The sequence below is a fragment of the Amblyomma maculatum genome, chromosome 6, assembly GCF_055883805.1.
Source record: "Amblyomma maculatum isolate TAMU_Amacu chromosome 6, ASM5588380v1, whole genome shotgun sequence".
NCBI lineage: Eukaryota > Metazoa > Arthropoda > Arachnida > Ixodida > Ixodidae > Amblyomma > Amblyomma maculatum.
The window spans coordinates 46,863,102-46,886,457 of record NC_139349.1 but is presented as its reverse complement, the minus strand read 5'-3'; the positions used below and the strand labels follow the sequence as shown (position 1 = coordinate 46,886,457).

At 49.6% G+C, this 23,356-nt stretch overlaps 2 protein-coding genes across 4 annotated transcripts in view; one reads left to right on the top strand and one right to left on the bottom strand.

The window, feature by feature from the left end:
* qless (decaprenyl diphosphate synthase subunit 1 qless) overlaps positions 1–23,356 on the top strand; it is a 49,119-nt gene that overhangs the window by 18,574 nt on the left and 7,189 nt on the right. The window lies entirely within an intron of this gene.
* Positions 22,450–23,356, bottom strand: part of YME1L (ATP-dependent zinc metalloprotease YME1L) — a 44,751-nt gene continuing 43,844 nt past the window's right edge. For 2 of the 3 annotated variants that reach the window (XM_084606558.1, XM_084606559.1), the window contains exon 19: positions 22,450–22,599. In XM_084606558.1, the coding sequence (XP_084462684.1) occupies positions 22,530–22,599 (70 nt within the window). In that variant the 3' untranslated portion in view covers positions 22,450–22,529. The remainder of the gene's footprint in view (positions 22,600–23,356) is intronic. The other variant, XR_014708011.1, reaches the window with a different exon arrangement.

Sequence of the window (23,356 nt, the reverse complement as noted above, 5' to 3'; positions counted from 1 at the left end):
GGCTTCCATCCCGGAGAGCGAGAAAAGGAAAAGAACAAAAAGAAAAAGAAAGCTGTGGAATGCCGAAAGTAACATGGCCATTTTTTTTCTTAGTTTTATTTTTCCGTTTCCCACCTTGTTTCGCGGACAATGTAGTTAGCTTTCTAAGTGGTGTTTCCTCGCAAAACGCTACTGGGTGGTTGAATGAGGGGAGGCGGGCCGTGGGCGCTCACCAACGTGGTGCGACCAGAAAATGTTTCTTTTTGCCCTCGGCAATGGCTGTCGACAAATTTTAACGTGTAAGCCACAGTGTGACCGCTGAAGGAGACTGGATTGGGGTGAAATTTTGACGAAAAATCGAAGGTCGCGTTTTATGCTGAGAAGAGTCTGTATATATTGACGGCCGAACGGGAACGTGCAAGTTTAAATCAACGCGAATATGTTCTCGGTAAGAGATGACTCCTTGCCGAGGCCGTCCCTCCCAGTTATATACAGTGGAAGAAATTTCCTTGCTTTGCATAACAATAGTTAATTTATTAATACTTGTTCCGTTTTAATCTGGTTTTATTCATTTATTTAGGGTCTAAACAGCCGTCGTTAGCCTAAATTCGACGCTGTCTTTGTGTCGATCACTAGATCGGCGACGAGGCTATAATATTAGCGGGGAGGTGCAATCTTGGAACACAATGGCGATTGCAAAGTCGTTCTCTGTGCCCACCTCCGCTTCCTCGTTATTCATTTTTGCTATTTTCGCAGCCTGCAAGTTGCTGTCACATTCAATAATCCCGTCTCCAGCATCCGATTCGCGACGTCTGTGTGTATCGCTTCGGAGCTAGTGAAGAAACATCGGCAGAACCCTGCCGCGCGTTGCGCTAGCTGACCTTAGCCGTCACTTCCCGCCAAGGCCACGTGTCGCATCATCGCATGCTCCCACGGAGACAGCAGGAGTCCCTCGAGCGACGGGCCCGATTTTCGCAAGTGTCCCTCGTTTCCTCTAGGTCCAACTGGCGTTGATTGTTTTGCACACGAGGGGATGGGGAAATTTGATTGCGTTGCGCTTACGCTCGGATTGATACACTCAGGAGTAAGAACCGCACATGCAGCTTTATATATATATGAGTTCGGGAACCATCTCGATCTTCGGAAGTTGACTTTTAAGCCACCCGCATCTTTCACATGTACTGCTTGGTGCTTCTCGTAGCATGCACATTGAAGAAATATAGCTGACTAGCTCAGTCATGGGCGGCACCACCAGTGTGTGTGTGTGTGTGTGTGTGTGTGTGTGTGTGTGTGTGTGTGTGTGTGTGTGTGTGTGTGTGTGTGTGTGTGTGTGTGTGTGTGTGTGTGTGTGTGTGTGTGTGTGTGTGTGTGTGTGTGTGTGTGTGTGTGTGTGTGTGCGTGCGCGTGTGTGTGCGTGTGCGCGCGTCCGTCCGTCCGTCCATAATATTCACCAATATAACTTAGCTGTTCCTCTGGTTTAGGACGCTTCTGAAGTGCAACAGTGGCGTCATTTGTTGCACTTCCACGATTACCGTCAGTTGCACGCTCCGTGCACGATTCCAGTGCAGAATACCAGGTTATTATTTCGCATCATTTGCACGGTTTCACTCGTAATGCTGCTGGATAAACGTACGCGTGTCGCGAAATTAATGGCTATCGGTTTTGTGGCCAATTTTATAACGTTGACCTCTATGTGGCGTCGGTATCGCGTCTACGCCATGCCAAAGCACAAGCTTTGCTTATGAGTGCGGGCATGTGTCTATTAATTGCGCGCATTGTGCAAGCATAACCCAAGCGAAACATGCCTAGGCAAGCATGCCACGAGGCTTGTTTGCGTTGGCTCCGTGCCTACAAGTCGCGTGTCTCGTTCGCTCGCTTTGTTTTGTATATGCGCTGTCTGGCAGAACAGTTCGAAGCGAAGTGTCACCGTCGTGCCGTGCCAAGGCGACGGAGAGGTACAGCCTTTGTCAAAAATATACGGTCCAAGGGGTTCGCTTCAAAGCGCTCTAACTAAGCCCGTGGAAGCAATACTGGAATATATAGGTAAGCATAGACAAGAATGGGGACTAGATTTGTCGTCTACTAGATTTTGAACGGTGTAGATGCGTACTGAGCTCCGTTACGGGGCTTAGAAGCTAAATCCTTGAGCTGTATATTTTTGACAAAGACTGTACATTCTGCGGACTGGCTATTCCTACAAAGCAGCGCTGTCTTCGCGCCGCGCTTTGCTTCTACCATTATTCGAGATTAAAAAAAAAAAAAGTCAGTGGTACGACCGTACGAAGCACTGGGCGTAGCGGTTACGTTCAGTCTCTTCTGTAGGTTCCGGAAAGTCCGGTTGCTAAGCTTCCTATCGTTCTACTTACTGCACTCATTTCCCGCTAAAACGGGAAACCAGAGTACGCACTCTCCGGTGTGATCGGGTCAGTTGTGAAAATAGCGTATAAGAGAAAACAAAGTGAAAGAGGAAAGTTTTACCGGTCAAAAAAAAAAAAAAAAGTTGATGCGGTTTGGTAATTTCGTACAGTAAGTGCGATGTCCCATGGGAAATGTGCGTGGAGGCTTTGCAGCGCGTCGACTTCGTATACGATGTCCCAGTCCCGAAGTGTGCAGCCTCTTTCCCGTCGTCTTCCTCTCCTGTACAGGTACTAACGGGCGCTGGGCGTTCGTTTCGATTCTGTGCTATCGCCGTGTACTCAAGCCTGTGCAAACAGTCTAGCTGTGCTCGACCGCTTTATCCCGCGGCTCCGAGGGACGGCATCGTTGTGCCACTAGGCGGGAAACTGGAGGGGAGAGAGAGAGAGAGAAGGCAGTAAAAAAGGAAAAAGATCTGGATTTGGGCGCCGCGAGTTTGGTGCCACGTATTCGAGAACAAGCCTGCCGTCTACCGAAAATAAACGCTCTCTGCGGTTGTCCGCGGCACTTCCTACATTTTCACTTCCCCCTCGCCGTGGACGGACCTCGATAGGCCGAGTGTGAGCGCTCGCTCAAGCAAACGCACATACGCCAGCGGTTGCCGACACCCGGATCGAGACCTGTTTCTTTTTCTGTCCGGTGAAGTCTTCGCACTGTGGTTATCATGCGCAGCGCGCAGGCAAGAACCGGCTGTGTAATGCTTCGCGAATACAGGCTTACTTTGCATAACTCAGCGCAATCGCTGGTCGTATGTTTGTATGCGTGCACGTCGTCTTCCACACTGCACTGTAGATGCGGCACGTGGACATATTGTTACAAATGAAAGCACCTGTACTTTCGTAACGCGGTCGCTTCTAAAGGTACCGTCTTTGCCGAAAGTAACCAGGCTGCGTGTTCCGCCTCTCAGTCGCGTAGCAGAGAATTGGTACCACTTCTCAAACTGTAAATCTCTGCAAAGTAAAGACGAGCTCCTGTGCTCACTTCCTCAACAAATTGGGATCCTCTGGGAATCCATGTTGGCTTTAGAATACAAGCGAGAAGCAAAACACGCAGCCTGGTTACTTTTGGCAAAGACTGTACCTGCTGTAGACGACAGTGCTGCGCACTGCTGCTTCCGGTAAAATGAGCTATTGCGCATGGAGACCCACCCGTGCGTACCCCTCTGGTTTATCGACGATACCATGCTTGCTTAACTTTGTACAGTGGTTCGACCGTTTGGCCAGGAGCGGCTAGAGAGGAGGGGTGTGGGAACGGCTATACTCGCGCATATATGAGCACGGTCTTCCGGGAAAGTGTAATGACAGCGCTGGGGAAGCGCACCGTACCTCCGGTGCGCATTGTGAAGCTTAAGGAGAACAGCCCTACTGGTATGATAAAGCGTGCCTCTGGATAGTTAGTCGAGTGGCCAATTTCCATAGTAGCATTGTAACGTTAGCATTGTGACTGCACAGTACACGCTTCATTGTCTGGTCGTGGAACAGTTGATCAGTTTTCGTATGCAGCGGTTTTGAAGCATTTGAACCTGGCATTCAAATGAAAGGCATAACGTTCTCTATGTTTCCATGAATGAAATAGCTTTGGTCGCAGCCAACATAAACATAGGCCACGACAATTAAAATAGAATGGAGAGTTGCAACATTCTAAACAAGACACAGCGCAATAGACAAAGGACAAGCGAGTAGACAGGAAAGCGCTGACTCTCAACAACTCTTTTCTTTCGCAAAACTCAACCTCATCCCTCTGCTGCGCTCAATGAAAATACCCAATCCGTGCAGATACCAAAATAATATCTAACAATATGCTTTCGGACACGACGTAAATAATGTTTTCATAAAACAGCTACATATTTGCGATTCAGAATAGATATATCGTCGAAACAACAGGCCCGAAGCACAAGATCACTCCGCCGATGGCAGAGCGGCAAGCCGTTACGCGATTGTCTGAGAGGCACTCCTCGCATTGGTTTACTCCTAGCCTCTTGCTTCTGCTGTGTGTTAAAGGAATGGCGGGAACCGGTACGTTTGATCCATTTTAATGAGGAAGTCACATGGGACAATAATTCAGAGTTAATCAGAGTGCTCGGAGAGTATAGGACGAATTCCGGCATTAAAAAGACGAGTTAAAAATTCGTTTAGTGCACCTTTCGGGTATTACTGGCCGCACAATGTTGACGAATGTACAATAACACGCCTTGACTGACAACAAGCCGCCTTCCCCTATTCCCCCAAATCCGTTTCTATCCCACGCTATCGAAAAACAAGCACTGCGCCCGTGAGCACGCGCTATTAATTTCTCCTAGTTCGTATCTCCTCTCCCGTAGTCTCACTTGGGAGGAGGAAGCATCCTCGGAGCAGCTCTTTGCATCGTCGGTCGCGTGCAAACGTTTCCCAATGGCTGGCAAGTGCCCTCACTGTGACTGTTTGCGGTGACTGTGTAATGTGAGACACTTGTGGGCGTGCCCAACTACAACTTCTCTGAGACAATGCTTCTGTAGGAAGGTGAGTCTGCGGTGAGACCGCGAATGCAACTGTCGGAAACGGACTATGTATAATTGATTCTATTGATCTCAACAAGACTGGTCTACAGTCGTGTTTTATTGATACCACCACTGATAATATAGACGACTGGAATTTGAGATAGTTTTTCTGGGGACCAAACTTTCTCAGTGTATTTTTACGCCTCGTTAATATGGCAAGTCGCTGTCAGGATAATGGATAAGTAGGAAGTTCAGAGGGCCCTTCAGGCCCATGTATTTCTGTACATATGGCAATATATGTACTGCCCACTCAGATGTTTCATCTTCCGAACTTTGATTGCAGGCCAGTTGAGGAACAATTAAAAAGTGTAAATCGCTGAATAATTACCCTTTTATTTTGTGGTTGTATGCTTTACTTCGAGAAGTTTCTCAGCCGATGTACTTTGACATCTTCCGTGTTGTGTACGTGAATGGCTGTCAAGAAGGCTCTCTCTGCAGTTTGGGCAAAGTAGAAATTCAAATTTAGTCGGTTTTGAGCCGACTTAGCTCCGATGTCGTGTATCTGAACAGAATTGCTCTAAATGTTGACCCCTTTATCTGTCGTACACCCCTGAGCTACCTTAGAGCAGTAGACGCGTCAAGTTGCACCGCATTATTTGTCATAATGGTGTCTCATCAAAATCAAAATACTGAATGGAAACAACTCGACTTAATCGTATCCTATAGCTGAAATCGAGAAATGAGTGTGCGCAGGGAATTTCGATGCCAAGGCAGCATAATGGGTGTTCCCTTAGGGTAATGAAATACGTACAGTCCAAGAGAGGGAAAACGTATACCAGGGAGCGAAGTGGCCGTACGAGATTATGACGTTTGCTGTCGCAGCATAGCCGCAGCTGTCTTGTTTAGCCATAGCGACTTAATTGGACCACGGATATGTTTGGCCTTTGGCCCAGCCAGCGAAGTTGGCAAAGCCAGCTACGCAAGCATCTCTCAAGTGCGACAGACCACGTGCCGCCGGCGTCAAAGGAAACGAGAGCAGCAAAAGGATGTTTTTAGCTTATGATAAGTGAATACTTAGGAACTTTATTTCGGCTTTAATGGCACTAACCCCCGTATTCACGAACCAAACTTTACCTTCCCTTTCGAGGTTCTCACCTTTGCGGCTCCTTATCGCGTTTCAGAAACCAGCCTTCCCTTTAAACTACACCTTTAGCCGGCCTTTCGGCCTCGGAAAGGGAGCGTTCGCTAAGGTAGCGCCTGACCTACCTTCAGCAGCTCCTTTATACCACGGTACCGCTTCGGTGATCGGTGGAACGAAGCTGCATTTACAAATATCATAATTTATAACGTGGTTTCAGGAGTACCGGAGTGCCGTCCGACGAGGCGTCAACAGCGCTGTCAAACACCCCACGATGGCAGCACCTCCTCGACCGCCGTAAACACCGCCGTGGTAGCCCCTCCTCCCGTAAACCGTGCGCGAACGACACGGCGGATCGCTAGCGCCGATGTCCGAAATAAACGTTATAAATTTGTTGGCGTCTGGAATACTGAGCCGAATATCAAGAATGAAGCACTCGTGAGGATCGTTGACCAGCAGCAAATTGCTGGTATGAGCGATAGCCGCGATACAAGCAAGTTTCTGCTCAAGCCAGCTGCCGCCGGTGCATTGCGGTTCATTCGATCTGCTTGTACTAGCTCTGCGATTAATGCGTCGCCATGCAGACATAATCCTATCATTCTTTTACTATGGCAGAACAGGTCAAAAATAAGGCAGTTTCATAAGTAGACGATTTACGTTAGCGTTGATGAGTTCCAAAGCGCCGACCGCCGCGGCTTCGAAGCGAAACAAAATTAGGCCTAGCGACGACTAGGGACGGTCACGCACGGCGCCGTCGTGCGCCGCGCTCTCGATAAGTGTAACGTAGCTCAGCCTGCTCGCTGCATCCCGAGCTGAAAGCGTTGCAAACTCGTGTACTTTCATGACAGAGCTAAGGCCGCACATTTTTTTGACGTTCCGTTCAGCAACAAGCCGTTCAAATGATGCTGCAGGCAGGACGGGGCTTCAGTACGCAGTCGCTGCGCTGTCGGCCGTAACCGAAGACGTCGGGCGGTAGAGTAGACACCGCCTGTTTTATGCATCGATCTTTAAACGTGATGAAGTTGGAAAATGAATAACATTGTGAAGCAGACCCGTTCGATACGCTTCGCGCACTCGGGCGCCGACGATCGAGTAGCCTCCGTCAACAGACGCCTCGCAGTTAACGACGCAAACCGAGGTCGCCAAGCTCGGTTTGCGATAACCGCGGAACCGCAGTTTGGTCCGCCGTAGCATGGTTTCGCGTAACCGCGGTTAACCCTGCCCGTCAGCTCCTGTGACTGCTGATCGCCCTGTGCTTCTATGGTGCAGGGACATTTCAAGTTGCGACAGGTGATCCCGTGCTGTATGCCGTACCATCTGCGTACTGGTGATCTCGCTGCCTGGTTTGCCGTCTGCATGCCCCTGTCGACTTATTCTCAAGGGAATATGCAGACAATAAAATAAAAACGATACTCGCGGAGCTTTACCTCAAATTCTTCTTCAAAAAAGATAGGTTGGCGTTCGCGCAATGATGACCACGATTCCACTTGTACTACGTTTTCCGGCTAGCAGACGACGCGCACACTGTCTTGTAGTACTGTTGACAAGGTCTACTAGAACGCCTCGCTCATTCTCCGTAAATGAGCGTCTTTTTTTTTTTTTTTTTTGGTTCCCATTTTGAGACCACAAAAAAAAAAAAAAAAAAAAAAAAACGAACGCTCACACAATGCAGCACGAAGCACATGGCAGCTCTTGCATATATTTAACTGCAATTTCTAGGACAAAAACAAGCTATGCGAACATATGCTGCTGATTGAAACATTATTATTTGTTTAGCCTCGCTACCATATCGCTTACAACCGCGCTAAGGCGCCCCTTCCGGAAGGCTGCCCTAAGGTGGGTCTTTGAAACGCGGCTTGGCCTTTGCGTTACCATCCCCTTTCCGTTACCTTTATGAAGGTCGCCTTTGCAGTTGCAGGAAGGTAAAGGTTAGGCCGGTTTGTGAATACGGAGGTAAGACTGTTGCGTGAAAGCGCTTGTAGACCCATACCGTATTTTTATTCTCCGTGAGCTGTTTGTGTTATTCTGTTTGCGTTTCATTTCACGATGTACATGCACTGAGCGGGTCGCAAACAAAGGCTGTTATTGAAGTGATTCTAGTTGACAGCGTGTTATGGTGACGCGCGGTTTCCCAGCGCTGACGTCGGCGCCGTGACAGGGACACTTATGGAATCCTCGTGCAACTATACGTAGAGACGTGGTCAGCACGTTGTGAACGTGTGGCCCGTATTAAACCCAGAACAAGAACTTTGTCTGCATTGCATAATTCGCCATTTCGGCCTGCAAGCGCGAGAGAGGCTCCACCCGCTGGAATGGACATCATCTGTGTAATGAAGAGCAGAAATGAAATCTGATCCGGCCGCATCCTGCAAACTTGTCTGTAACCGTCTACGACGCAAGTATGCGCACGGCATGCTTATTGGACGTCAGCGCCGGCATTCAATAACGGCACCAATATCCCATGACGACATGTGGCCTGTTTGTTGTGCCTATACTGATGTTTTTCGCGCGGTAGTAAGAATACGGCGGAGATAAACTCCTCGGCGTTTCGGCAGTATTCGTAACTTGAACTTCATGCCAGCCACACTGAGTTTGCCCGCCTATATCTAGCTGTGTACTGCAGCGCCACCTAGCGTCTTTAGCAGGCGGAACGACTGAATGGGCTCGCAACTTCAGTCTGGATCGGAAGAGCGCACGTATGCCAGTTGTGCAAGCATGGGCAAAGTGCATTGGTCACCCCTTAGCCTGTAGATGTGCGGCTCACGTGATAAGCTGCGGTGTAGAGGGTATCCATCGGGGCGCTCGTAAGGGCGATCAGCTCGAGCTGTCGGTTCTTCGCAAAATGGGGTCTGCAGCGGGAAGTCCGGCAGACGCAAGATAGCGGCGGGCCGAGCATCGAACAACGCAAAGCTCGGACGGTCTTTCGCAAAGCAGTGCGGTCTTTCTAGCCCACAGGCGGGGAGGGAAAGCGCACCCAGTTACGCGAACGGCCACTGGCGTTATGCAAACGAGGAGGAAGCGGCGACCGCGCAGAAAGAAACAAGAGGAGCCCCCCCCCCCCCTCCCCCTCTTCTTAAACGGGGCGGTTCCTGGTTGCAGGAGAGTTTCGTCGAGGGCAAGTGCGCGAAAGTATTATGTCGCCACGTGTCCCATCCGCGGGAAGGTTCGTTTCCTGCCTCCGGTTATGGTTGCCGCTGCTCAAAATGCCGTTACACACGCTTCATGCCGGTTAACCAGCGCGCGCTGGAGCTCACTCGGACCGGCTTGCGCGCGTAACCATTCGTCGCCCCCTCCTCGTGCGCGTGATTATATAGGGCCGGCGCGAATGCTTTTACCTCGCTCAGTTTTATCTGCTGGCCACTTCGACGTAACTATAACCGGCTGACCCGCTTCTTCCAGACGGCGTTATTCCGCCGCGGTGCGATAGAATCGCCTCTAGACCTCCCCTACCTCTCTTCATCGGGCGAAAGAAAATGTTCACGCACGTTAGGTGCCAGTGTCCGGCCCGCCGCCATTTTTGTCTGCTCGGTGCTTTTCCTTTGAGGAAGGAGACGCGCAGAGGCGGGTCAGCGCGAAGGGAAGAGCGTGACAAGCCACGGCAGCGAAGGTGACGCGAAGCTGCGGGACGAGCGCGTCGTGACCGAGGAAGCGTGAGGCAGGGCCCGATGATTATTGGGTCACGGAGCGCGAAACAGATTGTATATATAGGTTGTTTGGTCGTTCTTGCGCATTTTTGCGTTGCCATTACTTTGTTGCCAGAGTTGCAATTTACGACTGCCGGTTGGTTTTTTTATGGCCCGATATTATTTTGCTCCGTTCCATGGGGCTGTTTATACAGGGAAAAGAATTGTAGATTCAAAAGGCATGTTTGTCTCTGGTTCTGAGCAGTTCTGGAAGATAAACGTTCGGCTTTGCTTGTGACTAACCGCGCAATCGCTGTGGCGAAGTTATGAGGCGAGTTCCGTCTTTTGGGAAAGAGCTGGAACTAAATGGCGTTACACTTGCGACCCGAATGAGTTATGCATTTAACGAACTCTTGGAACAACTCCATGTAATCATTGTTCTCGGTAAAATCTCTATTCTCTCGCCAGGTATGTGCTTTTTTTTTTTTTTTTTTTTTTTTTTTTTTTTTTTTTGTCAGGCAACAAAGTACGCTTTTACCACTGATGAATTTGCATCTAATCTTCCCTCCAGTTCGGTTCAAACCCGTGACGTTAACACAAAAATGGACTGGTTGCCAACATCTTGAGTGAACGGCGGCATAGCGTGGTCTCCGGGATGCGCGCGCCTGAAAACCCGGTGCGGACGCGAGCATTTTACCTGCAAAATCGGCCGCTGATGGCGGTACCTGCGCTTTCTTCTTTTTTTTTTTGTTTTTAATGGGTGGTCTTGGTCTGATTGGAGCAGATAAGCGTAACTTTAGCTGCGTCTGATTTAAGGACACAAGGGCAGAGTGTGAGGAAAGTGAATGAAAGCGTTTGCTATCTCGTGCGAGTTCCTTGCTACGGAAAACTCGGCTTGTTTACCTACAAATAAGCAACGAAATGTGATTCCGCTTGTTGTTTTAGATAACGACCAATATAATTTGTTAATGAGAGCTGTAGTGCTATTAACGCGTCGGACGGTACAGCGCTCTTGGACCCCTTTTTCCGAATCCGTACTGACTCAAGAGACGGGCCATTTTGTTGTCCTGGACGTGACACAGTCGGCTTCTGCATAAATGCATTAAATTTGGGATGGAAATATAACGCGCGTGCGGACCACGATGCAGGGAGTGGCAACTGTGACGCTGTCACAGTAATATCGCAGATCCGCTCCATACTGTATTCGACAGGCAGCGCGTAATGTTAGACTTGCAGAAGGCGAATGTGGTGTGGTGTATGGATTTTAACGTCTCAATGCGATGCACGGTCCGGAAAGCCTTATAGTGGAGGTCGTCGGATTAAATTCTGCCACCTAGGATACTTTGACGTGCACTGACTTCGCCCAGCAGTAGACGGACGTCCTGCACTGCGTCCCCATCGAAAGGAAGAATGCGTTTCTCAGGAGGAGTGCCCGAACGGGGGAAAGTTTCCATCGCAAGCAGCTGTCCACCAGCGTCCATGACGCTCGTTGTCCGGCGCACGTCGCGACGGTGTTTACGGAAGAACGCTTTCGAGGAGCTACGATAAGCGGGTCAAAGCAGTATTTTTTTGCCGGACAGACTGCTTGTAGCACGCAGCCGACCAACGAAAACAAGGCAGGAAGCCGAACGGAGGCTACGGCATTTTGCAACTATAGATAAGAAGTGGCCGGGTGTGCGACAACCGGCCGAATTCCGATGGATACGAAAAGTCTACATCGAGGTTTCTGCATCAGTTAGCGAAAACCGGCTGGTCGCTGCGATTGAAAATTCAAGTTTATTTTTATTTTATTATAATTTTTTTTTTTTTTTTCAAGAAAGCTGGCCAGACGATGCAACCATGCACGAAACAAGAGACAACCGCTGGTGGTGTCGGCCGCACCAGGTGTTAACTTGTAGCAGTTGTCACCTGCGTCGGACCTTTGGTTGAGAAACATCTAAGCAGCCGCGGGTCGCTACCTATTAAAGCCGCCGACAAAGCATGTATACACACAGGCCTCAGAATAGGGCCCTGCTAACTTTCACCAACCAAAGCGGCCTCTACCGTCTCCTTTAACTTATGCCGTAGGGCGCATTCGCGCTACGAAAATAAGAAAGAAAAAGGTGCTCGACCCTAGCTTGCGTCATAGTGCTGACGTGCAGTCGTACAATTTATGAGCGTAGACAGGGCGAAGCGTGCCGCGCTGTACAATCAGTGCAGCTTATAACGAGCGCTGGCAGGGTGTTCACATATATGGAATACGCGCGGCTAAGGCTGTCAGATGAACGGATGCACTCCCTCCCTGCCATCAATGCGTTCTGTTGCCTCGTCTATAGCCGAGCAGTCTGGTGCCTTAGCTATCTACAACACGTGGCAATAGCAGATAAAGAAAGGCGCGCGCATATGAATGCTACATACCAGGGAGCGGAGTTAGCAGGCAGTGCGTCCACTCATCTAACAGTTTTAGCCTAGCACGTACCTCGCACTCGAAATCACTGCCAGTACGCTAAGCCGTGATGATTGTAGAGCGCAGCGCGTTTTGCCATGTTCACGCTCATAAATTTCATAACTGTACAGCCGCAGACTTGGCGTTTTCGCGCAGTGACGGCGTTTTCGCATCTAGAGCTGCTTATCGGCTGTGTCACGTGACTAAAAGTAGGCTCCCGGATCCAGCAAATAAGACTGACAGTAGACACAATGATAACACCAGTGGCAACGCACTGCCGAGTTGTCTACGCTGGCGTTATCGCACTCAACCCTTTTAAATGTTTGCAACAAATTGCTACCAACTAGCCAAAGCCAAACATCTGTTGCATCAGTTAAATGTCTTCTGGTGCAATTCTACCTTCGCGTACGCGTCAGAGGTGCTACGCATCGCCAGGACGTCTTTTCTGGGTGGGTCGATATGACAGGTCTGTTGGAATGCGGAGGTCAAGCAACGCAGTGCGTAAACAATGATGTGCATACAAGAATGATGACGTTCAGAATGCGGGAGCCAGGTGATGGTTGAATCAGAGTCGTTGAATGTATCATGCCGTGTTGGTGGTACGGCGTACAGAAAAGTTTCAGGTAACGCGCGCCTTATTAGTGTGGAACAAATGAACACTGCGTGTAAGGACGTGGAACAAATGAACACTGCGTGTAAGAACATGTTTTTTTTTTTTTCTACTGAAATTAATAACGCAATACAGTACCAGAAGCCCGCATGCACACTGCTTATGTTCGCGTGCGCTTGGAAGAGGTGCATCCGAGCAGTTTTACATCAGGCAGGGCGGGTTTCACGTGGGCTGACAGGCGGCTTGCGTATGAGCCGCGCCTTCTCCTCGTTTATGTTTAGGCAACAGCGCAAAAGGACAGAGACAAGTGGAAGGAGGTACACAACGACGACGACGACGACGAAGGAGGTACACAACGACAACGATACACTGCTTGCGCGCGCGCGCGCGCGCGCAAGCAGTGTATCGTGTGTAAACTGTTGCTCATAACATTGAAGTACACCGCAAAAAGAAAGATAATTTTCGCTCGCAATTTGTCTGCTCGATGAGTGCGTAACGTACGTTTCAACTATAGTGTTCCGTGCAGTTTCAAATAAACTGGTCGCATGTCTGTCACGCCTGTCGGCGCGTTGAAGAGGGGCCGATGACTCTGTGCAGTGTCCCGCACTCTAACTGTGCGTGACGTTCGCTCCGCGTGTGCACTAGAGCATATGTGCTTGCCGGCGCTTCAGTACTGTTGCCTGCATGCGAATAGCGCTACTGTCTATTGCACCTTCTTTCGCCTGGGAACATCGTGCCGCGTCGTGATTTCGCGCACGAGTTACCGGCACCACGTGGGCGAGCTAGATCTGCGTCGGCCGAGCCGCGTCGTCGTACTGCGAGGCGGTTGTGGCACCAAAGCGCCGGATGGACGCTTTCGTGTCTCACGCGAACAATAGCCGCCGCTTATGCAGGCTGCAAGCGTGAAGGCATTGTGCTTTCTTTTTGGCTTCGGTGCACCTAGAGCCGCGGTGCGTGCACTCAATGCGCGAGTGACTTAAAAAGTTACCACCGGCGAAGGTGCCACGTGCGTGCACTCGAGTAGGGATCGTACGAGCACAGTGCTCGCGTTGTTCTGATAGGTCCCTTTTTTTTCTTCCTTCTTTGTCTTGTGCGCGCGTTGAAGAAACCGTGAATTAACTAAACACTCGTCGCTGACAAGCACTTTTCACTGCGTCACAGGATGCAGCGCAGCGCACCTTAGCTGGACATTTGTTCTCGCGTGCACGACAGTAGTGAACTGAGAATCGGGGTCCACGGGACAAGAACTGAGCGAGATCGATCGACCAAGCTGGTCCAAAATTATGCGCATATTCTCGGAAACCGTATTCGAAACGGTCGATCGTGTTTTTGTTACTTGGATAACTTGCAAGTCGTGAGCAGTATATACGACCGGACCCGCCGCGGTGGTGCGGTGGTTAGGGCGCTCGACACGTTAAATAACCCCAGTAGGTCGAAAATTCCGGAGCGTATACCACTACGTCTACTATAACCTCAGTCGCTTTGGAACTTTAAAACCCTGTAAAGCTAAACCTAACCAGTACACGACCGATTTTTGACTCGAGGTGCGCCAAGATGAGCTCCAGGTCTATCGCTTTTTGGCCACTAAGATTCTGCAGCGGAGTACACTACGGGCCTCTAGCAATAACAACGAGGAAGGCGGGCGCAACTCTTGTTAAGCTTCAAGAAGAAAATAATAAACGTACTCGTAATTTCCGGAAATCTTACGTCTTCATACAGGAGGGCACTGAGCTGGTATTTCGCTCATTTTAACTTACGTACTTATTTTTATTAGCATTCTGTTAATTTCGGCAGCTTGTCCAGAAATGTTTCCGCACTTGTCCTTACTTGCCCGAGTAATTTATTTCGGAGTGTAAAGCCTGTTTCACCCAGTGTTTATTTTAGTTGAACGTGCACTCGTTGACTCACCTCACCTTTTTAGATTCCTAGAGGAAGCAAATGTCTTAAACAAAACACAGAGCGGATGCACTGCAATAAAAACCATCAACGAATTGATAACTTCGTGCTTGGCGCATGTTAGCCAGAGCTGCTTTTGCTCCATAAAACCTTTTATAACTATATAACTGTTTTGGAGCATGTCAAACCTGGCGCCATCGATCTCACTTAGTATGGGTTCGCTTTGCTACATCTACTGGTTTCGTGACTTGCTGCTTGTGCAGCAGCGAACTGTAGTATGTTGCGCTTCATTCGTCCGACTGGTTTGTTTGAAAACGTCCACGTACTGACCAATACTCCGTTCTCAAAAAAAGAAACGAAGACCACTCGTTTCTTTTTTGCGCAACTTTAGGAACATCTCGAAGCGCTGGAAGCTTGCGATGGCAGAAATATTCCGCCTTTGAGTTAGCGCTGGCGAGAGCAGCCCAGTGCTGCGGGCGTCACAGTAGTGCATTCGCTCTGACTGGTTTGGTTTCGAAGTACGTGGCGAGACGCCGACGAAGGACGTTTGCGTCGAGACAAGCAAAACGGCGCAACTCAAAGGCCGCGGGGGCCTCTGCACGCGCCGCCCCCGCTATATGCGCCAGTGAAGCGTTGCCGTGCTCTCTGTGCGCCTGACCTAGATTTTTCAGTTGAAAGCGCGCCATTTATAGCGTGTCACGGAGAAGAGTGCGTCCGCATCGGCAGATGCGATAGGACTGATCAACTGATGGAGGGAAATAAATCGGTCAACTCATGCTCCAACCACGTGCTAAATTAACACGCGTTAAGCACCAACTACGTGGTATGAAAATTTCATATTTTTCGCCGCAGTGACCTCGGCTTCACTCGTATGTCGCCTTCTGAATTTGCTGCTTTCTATCGTGGCATGTGAGGTTATATGTCTCGACTCTACGTGACCTATGAGGAAAGCTCTCTCTCGAGGAACTCAGTCTAGCGGTCTTCGCGTGCTCAACTTGAGGCGCAGTAGCCGTCGATCATCCTCGCGTCGCACAGGAATGGCGATTGGCGAAGCCAGCTCTGCACAGTCCGGAGGAGGCGCGCAAAAACCGAAATTGCTTCCGGAAGAAGGCAGCGCGCGCTGTTTCTCTCCCGCTACGACGCAGCTTCCGCGCGGCGCGTTGCGGAAGCTATGGCTTTGGTGGCCGTCGCTCGCTCTCTCCCGGCCCGCCTCCTCCGGCGCCGACCTGGCGTTGATGCGCTCCCAATGACCGCCTCCCTCCGTGACGGAATCCGGTCAGGCCATTGTCCACGCTCATAGTGGCGCCGCTTCAGCTGCCGCTTGCTTTTCCTGTCTTCCCTTGGCGTTGGTGCACGGGTGAGCGTTAAAAAACTTAGCTCCTCCAGGAAATTTTTAAACTGCTAATTATAACGATTTATGAGAGCTGTCATAGTGCAGGCAGCCAAACTACTTTAACACAATGAGGATAGTAGCGGCACTGCATGACAAGGATTGTAGACGATGTGGACGAGGAGTCTAGCTCCTAGTCGTGCCGCCAGCGTTGGCCCGAGAAGAAAATTGATTGGTCGAGTAGGTTTATCGTCCAGCTCGAAGCGACAGAATAAAAAAAAGGAAGTACAGTGTACTAAAAAGAAAATTTGGTGAGGGTGAGATGGGAATCGGACCAGGAACCTTGGATCCCGATTGAGAAAAGCACGCTACCCCTGGACCACGCAGGCACGTTTATACGGCTTGTTTATGTTTGATATGAGCAGGGCTTTATATCTGGCCGCTGCTCTCGCATCACGGCGGGTGAACCACTGCAAGCGAGCAGCTTGTTGCTCGAAGACAGTCGCGCACCTCTTGCGGACGGTGTTATCCGATTGACGACGTTAACTACCGCGTTAACTACCGTGTTAACTACCGCGAAATTTACTCCGGGGATAACGCGCGTCGGTTTCATGCAAAGCGGCGGCGACGTCGCCTGGCAGAATGACCTTTCGCCACCTTTCGGATCGAAGCCGGGTTCCGTTAGAACCGGTCGTTGTCGCAAGTGGAACCCCGAGGGAACTGCGCGCTGCTGTCGGGAAAGTCGCGCTGCGCGTCGCCAACAGCTGTAGCGGCGCGACACCGCTACCTGGAGCTCAAGCGGCCGCCGCCGCTACAGAGTGGAGAGGGGGTTGCCCTCCAAATCGGTCGCGTCTTGACAGCGGACGAAAGCGAGCGGACGAGCGCGGAGAGGACACCCGCGGTTCCGAAGGCTGCGGGAGGGCGTCGAAAAATAAAAGATGGACGAAATCGGCCGTTCTTGGTCTCTCTGCGGGGTGGCCCGGCGATGCTTCCGGGACGCCCCCGGCGGCATCGCCGCATTCCGTTTTGTTTCTGCCAAGGTCACTAGCGGACGTCGACCCAGCAGCGCCTCGTGCCGCTCGGCCGAGAAACGTGCGCGGCGGCCAAAGCAAGAAAAATAGAGGACAGTGCCTAAGGGCGCACGCCTCTCCCCTCGGCCTTCTTTCCCCTCCTCGCTAGTTACGGTATCGCTGGCGGAGCCCGCTGGAGGAGGAAGAAGAGCGGTCCAAGGGAGGAAAGCCCCTCCTGCAAGCCGCCAGCATCATCGCCAGACGCTCGCGAGCCGTCGACGCGGCCGCCGCTTCGCTCGTCTCTGACGGCCACTCGCCGCTCTTCTAGGCCGCGCCGCTCATTTCATGGCCGAGTTTTTTTTTTTTCTCTCCCCCCCTTATATTTCGAGCCATTTGGTGTTTTGATTTGCCCCCGGAGCCGTTAGCGGCGTGGTCTAGGGCGCGGTGTCTTGAGAAGCGTACGGCGTGGGAAGCACTAAGCCGTTGCATGCGTATTAGGCTCGGCACAAGAGGCGTGAAGGCGTCGAGCGAAGTGCGGTTATCGCTATTCCCCTGTGGTTGTTGCCAACATCCACCCTAACCGTTCCGTCTGGGCTCAGTGGTCATTGCTTTCGGCTGCAGGGTACAAGGTCGCGAGATCGAACCCCTGGTGAGGAGGCCGCATTTCGGTGGGCGCGAAAAGAAAAACGCCTGCGTGGTGTGCGGTGTCTTCTACGGTCGTTAAAATACATTTGGCCGAAATTATTCCTGAATTCTTCACTAAGGCGCCTCTTTGTGACTTCCTTCAACTCCCCAGCCCTATCATCCGTTCCCTCGCGGCGCGGTTTACATGTCTACCATTTGTTTGTCGTGTGAAGACTGTGGACGTGAGTTCACAGTAAGCCGTATATTTTATTCTCGTGTAAAAAACTTGAAAGACTAATGAAAAAAGTGTTTTAGACAGTTTTACATCGAACATATACCTCTTCTAAGCAAACTATAATAACCTAACAGTGTCAATCCTCCCCCGAGAGAATGCAATACACCTCGCACTTGACTCATGTAGTTACTTATGCGCCATGAGATACAACACACTTCTTTCCAGCGGAAAACTGCGTCGCATGTAGTAAGGTACATCCTTCGCTCTCTCTCTCTCATTAGATAAATTCAAAATACCCACATCATATACTGTTGCATCCATATTTATCTATCCGTTCACTTAGGTTGTATCGACAACAAGAGAAAGAAGAAAAAAATGTATGGTGTTGGCATCGCGTCTCCCCAGAGCTACGTAGCTCAAGTGCGTGAGAGGTGATTCATTGTTTCCCTGCACTCTCATTATAAAGAATACATATAAGAATGAGGCGAGGTGAGCTTCCTCGCACGGTAAGCGGTGGCGTCGGCACTTTTTTCCCCCTCTGGCGCGCGTGACTGGCAGAACGAGGAAAGCAGAAAAAAAAAATAAATAACAAAGACGCGCGGGGTCCCTAAGATGTCGGTCGCCGCTGGCCGCCATCGCATGTGCCGTATTTTCGAGCGCACTATAGGCGCATCATTGCCGCGGTGGCGACAGTCCATGCTCCGTGCTGTTTCCCCCTGGCCGCCAGCGACAGTTCAACGAAGCAGGCGAAAACAAGCGTCAAGTTCTCCACGGCGACCCCTGCTCCAAACGAAACCGTTCGTTTCGCCCTCTACCGTGTGCGGACTGGCTTTCCCGTCTTATTACGTTTGTTCCCTTCGCGCTCTCGTCAGCGAGCTATTTCTCTCCGTCGCCCTTCTCTCCCGATGCCTTTCTCTCCGCGTGAGTGCGGCGACCTGTAGCTTTTTCCTCGTGCTGCTAAGCGCCCTAGCACCCAGAGAAGGCTGTCCCGTTCAAATGCACCCGAGGGCGCACGAAATCCGTCCCGCTCTTGTTCGTGAGAACGAGGCCTGCTACCCCAGGAAGTCTTGACGGGACATGCTCAATAGTGCTTGCTAAGTGCAGTGGCGAACCCGGAGGTTCGCCAATCCGCATGGGTTGCCGTGTTGCTATGTCAGCAACAAACACCGAATACAGGCACACGCCAATGTTCGGATTTGCCATGGTCTGCAATTCAAACCCTGCCAGCTTGTTAATGCCACGCGTTTAGACTGCATCCTCTGTCCGCAAGAGCAGCGACTGGCTGTGCTGCTCTAGTTGGGACACAACCATCAGTTAGTAACAATGGGCTATGTTGCGCGGCGTCCTCTTGTATTACTCCGCTGATCAAGCACACCAGTAAACGCCAATCAACTAACGGCCACTGTTATAACGAAATTCGGTTATTACGAACTAGCGTAGAGCTACAGTCAAAACATGTGGTATACGAGGTTTAACGTCTCGCAGAGGCTCAGGATATGAGGGACGGTGTAGTGCACGGCTCCGGATTAGCTTCGACCGCCTGGGGATCTTTAATGCGCACGGAAATCATGGAGCATTCGGGAGTCATTTCCATTTCGCCGTGAAATGCGACCAAGGAAATACGGGTATACCGAATCCGAGTACTCCGGCACATTAGCGCAGCCCCTAACCGCTGGGACCCCGTGGCGGGTCAAAATAAATGTAGAGGTATCGCACTGCGCCTCAGATGAAACCAACGACCGTGGTCGCACCACTCGCTTATAACGTACAGGAGGCCTCGTTCTCGAAAAGCCCCACTGGTACGGTGCTGTGGTTACGGCATTCGACTACTGCGCCCAAGAATACGCGATCGAATCCCGGCTGCGGCGACCGCTTTTCGATGGAGGCAAAAAGCTAGGCGCCCTTGTGCTGTGCGATGTCAGTGCACATTAAAGAACTCTAGGTGGTCGGAATTTCCGGAGCCCTCCACTACGACGTCTCATAGCCCGAGTCGCTTTGGGATGTTAAACCCCATAAACCACAACCATCGTTCTCCTTTGAGAGCGTGATGCTACAGCGTTATTGGCTCCCCTTTTGTTCGCCTGTCTACTGTCTTTTATTACTGTCTTAATTGCTAATCCATTAATTGTGCCTCTATTATCTTGTAAGTATACGTTAGCATAGACTAAAGCTGTCACATTGTGTGAAAGGCCACCCGACATATACGAGTAGACATATAAAGCCCCGCTTTAACCGAGCCATACGAATGTGCTTACATGGACTCGAAGTAGCGCGTCCGACTCGGGATCTAACGGTCCCGGGTTCGATTCCCCTTTCACCCTCTCATCTGAAATAAGCCGGAGTTTGCAGCTCCTGCCAACTCGGCCATCAACGTCACGTGATCTCGTGACGTCACACAACCTGCCGACCAATCAGTGCCGGGCCACATCACCTGCAAACTGCATCACCTGCCAGAAGCATGCTCATGATTTTTCGCTCATGCGCTGTTCCCGCTAGGTCGAAGACCTAAGATTGTCTTCCAGCTTCCCCCCCTCCCCTTAAAAAAAAAGCAAAAAAAAAAACCTAGATGCACTTTAGTCTGCTTACGTACAGAAATGCGAAAGCATTGCAGTTCTGTGCCTAGCTCCGTTGCGAGTAATGCCTTTCGTTTCTTGGTAGCTGTTTCTACTGGTGGTCAAATTCGGACGAAGTGAAATTTAGTGGGTCAAGGATAGAATAGAATAGTATAAACTTTATTGCTCTACTTTCTTCGTTTCGTTGATGGCTTGAATTGGTGAGGTGGCCCACCTAAATTTGAGTCACCATTGAGTAGCCATACTGAAATTAGGTTTGACAAGAACTTTGGTCATATTTTGACGAAATCAAATTTAAAAAGTCAGGAGGAAGGGGATTTGGGGGTGGCCCATCCAAAACTTGCCTGGCTCTTCGAGCAGACACATTCTGGTGACAGGCTTTGTCCATGCAATCTGCCGATAGGTTATTGTGCCACTCATGAGACAAAATGCTCTCGCATTAAATTATATTATTTTGTTTTATGGAAATAATTTTATTTCCATCCCTGTAAGTTAATGGAGTAGGTGGGGATAAAACGATTAACGCTTGACAAATTTGCTCCCACCCCCTTTAGAGCAAGTGAGCAGTGGCATCATGTGATGGCACTTATATCACAATAGAAAACAAAGAGACGGGAAAAAATAAACAAAGTTGACTTGAACGTAAGCACGAAAAAGCAGTGTGCTTAGAAAAAGAAAACACGCATCAATACAACAATAACCGCAACTAAAACCAAGCTTGTAAAGCACAGATTCTACAGAGAAACGTTTGACATGCATAATGAATAGGCACTAAGAAAGAAAAGTTTCACTGAAAAAGACGTCGAGGAGGTTGGTGTAGCTAACGTCCTGTATGTTTACATTCACATGAATTAATTTATTAAGCAGTAATGCTTAATAATTAATTGATGCTATATATATAATATAATGGTGTGTGTGTGTGTGTGTGTGCGTGTGCGTGTGTGTGTCATTGCAAGTGCTGTGAACCACCGTCCAAGCGCGCCCTGACAGGTTGCATACTTGTGTGCTGTGGCTGTGCAAAGCGTCGAAAGTGGAAGCAAGCTTAAAGGCAACATGGAAGATGTAAAAGCACGTCTATTCCACATGGTCGATGATCAACCACTGAAATTGGTTTGCAAAGTCTGAATACTAGTCACCACTCATGGTGTGCGTCACCTGAGCAGGCAGCACGTACACACGTCTCAATCGCCCCTATGTGGACGGGTAGAGGTGTGCGTAACTCAATAACTGATTGAAAATCGGACATTAGGCAACAGCTTTCAGTAAAGTGTCATTTTCCACTTGGTTGACGGGGCGCTACCTTGGCGCAAAGATGCTCCCCTTTATTTTGGGCCCGATATGCACCTCGGATGCTTTCCACATCACGAGTTCTGCGAGCACATGCGTTGCACTAGCATAGCTGCCGCATACATGTCGAGGATCGAAGGGGAGGGTGTTGGCCTGCCATCACGTGACATGAGCGCCTTAATTGCTACTGGCCTTAGAGTTAAAACATGCCGCACGCTCCGCTACCGCCAGTGCGCACGCGATCTGCCAACTTACTGTCAACCTGCACGTGACGTGCGATCTGCGCATGCACCAAAGTGGTTGGACGAGACCATTCTGGAGAACTTAGAAAAAGCCTGATAGGCGCCGGTTTGACGAAGCTTACGCTCACAGTGGACTTCGGTGCTACTTTTGCCTGCTGACTGCACTTATTTTTTTGTTTACTGTTCGCTAACTACAAACTTTGAATACAATAGAAGCAATCAAACAAGCCAGATGCGTAAAAATTCTTTGTGTTTTGCCTGTCTTTGAACTAGGAAGGTTTTAACAAAGCACAATTTTTTTCATGGAGGAATTATGTGTGGCAGACTTCAGCAGTCATCTGCAGAGAGTGACTGGATGAGGAGCACATCACTGCCCTGGAGAGCTAGAAAGTGGCCTGATTTGTTTGAAGAAACAGACACCTATATTGGACTTTTTTAAAGAAATACTGCAACTTTTACCTGAATTTGCATTTTTTTTTTTGGCTCTACTAATACTAAAACTATTACGTTCTGCTTTATCTTCTGCTCGATTTGTGGGAGAAAGATCCATTATATGCAGCGGTAGGATAGCCCCGTAGCACTAGGTCTGCAAGCATCCTTCAAAGTTCCCAAACATTTGTTCTTTATTTTGAATTTTGCAGTCTTCCTTGGCAGCCACATGTTGGTCTAGTTGAAGAAGCTGACTGGTAAAATTATGTCCAACTCTTCTTTCTTTATATCCCAAACACTCTGGGCACTAAAAGTGGAGAGAGTTGTGTTAGACAAAGATGCTTTCACTCGCATTAATTGACATGAAGCAGACACTATGATCAGTTAGAAAGGTGGTTTGCAAGCTTGTCTAGCACTACTGGTACAAATGTGTGACGAAAATTTCGCAAATCTGTTGATCCTTCATCTCAGTACAAGCCGCAGTCAGGTACACAAGATTCACCGACTGATTTTTTTTTTTTTTTCTAATGTAGGTAAACCCAGAACACTGGCCTTCCTGCTGCCTTTACACTAGGCGGGCAGTAACATGTAATGTGTGTATAAATGCACATGCACTCAAGCAGGTACAGTCTTTGTCAAAAGTTTAGAAGAGCCCAGGGGGTCTGCTTCTTAAGTCGTGCCGGGGCGCTCCTTTAGCATTCGTGGAAGTCCTTCCCATTGGAGAGGGCAGGACTTGGAACTCTGGAATACTGCGTTGCAAGCCATACGATGTGGCTCAGAAGCAAACCCCTTGGGCTCTAAACTTTTGACAAAGACTGTACATTGTAAATCTCAACGTGGTTACCTTCGGAATGATGATTTATGAAATCCTAACCTTAAAATTAGCATAGATACATATGGACACAGACGTGCATGGGACAAAACAGTGTGCTTTCCTTCTGAAATCGCTAGCCTATTAACTGTCATGTAATAAAGAAAAAAGTAGTTACTTCTGATTTTCGCCATTCAACACCCTTACAAGATGTATCATTTCCAATGCATTTGTGTGTGAAACGTTTGTTTGT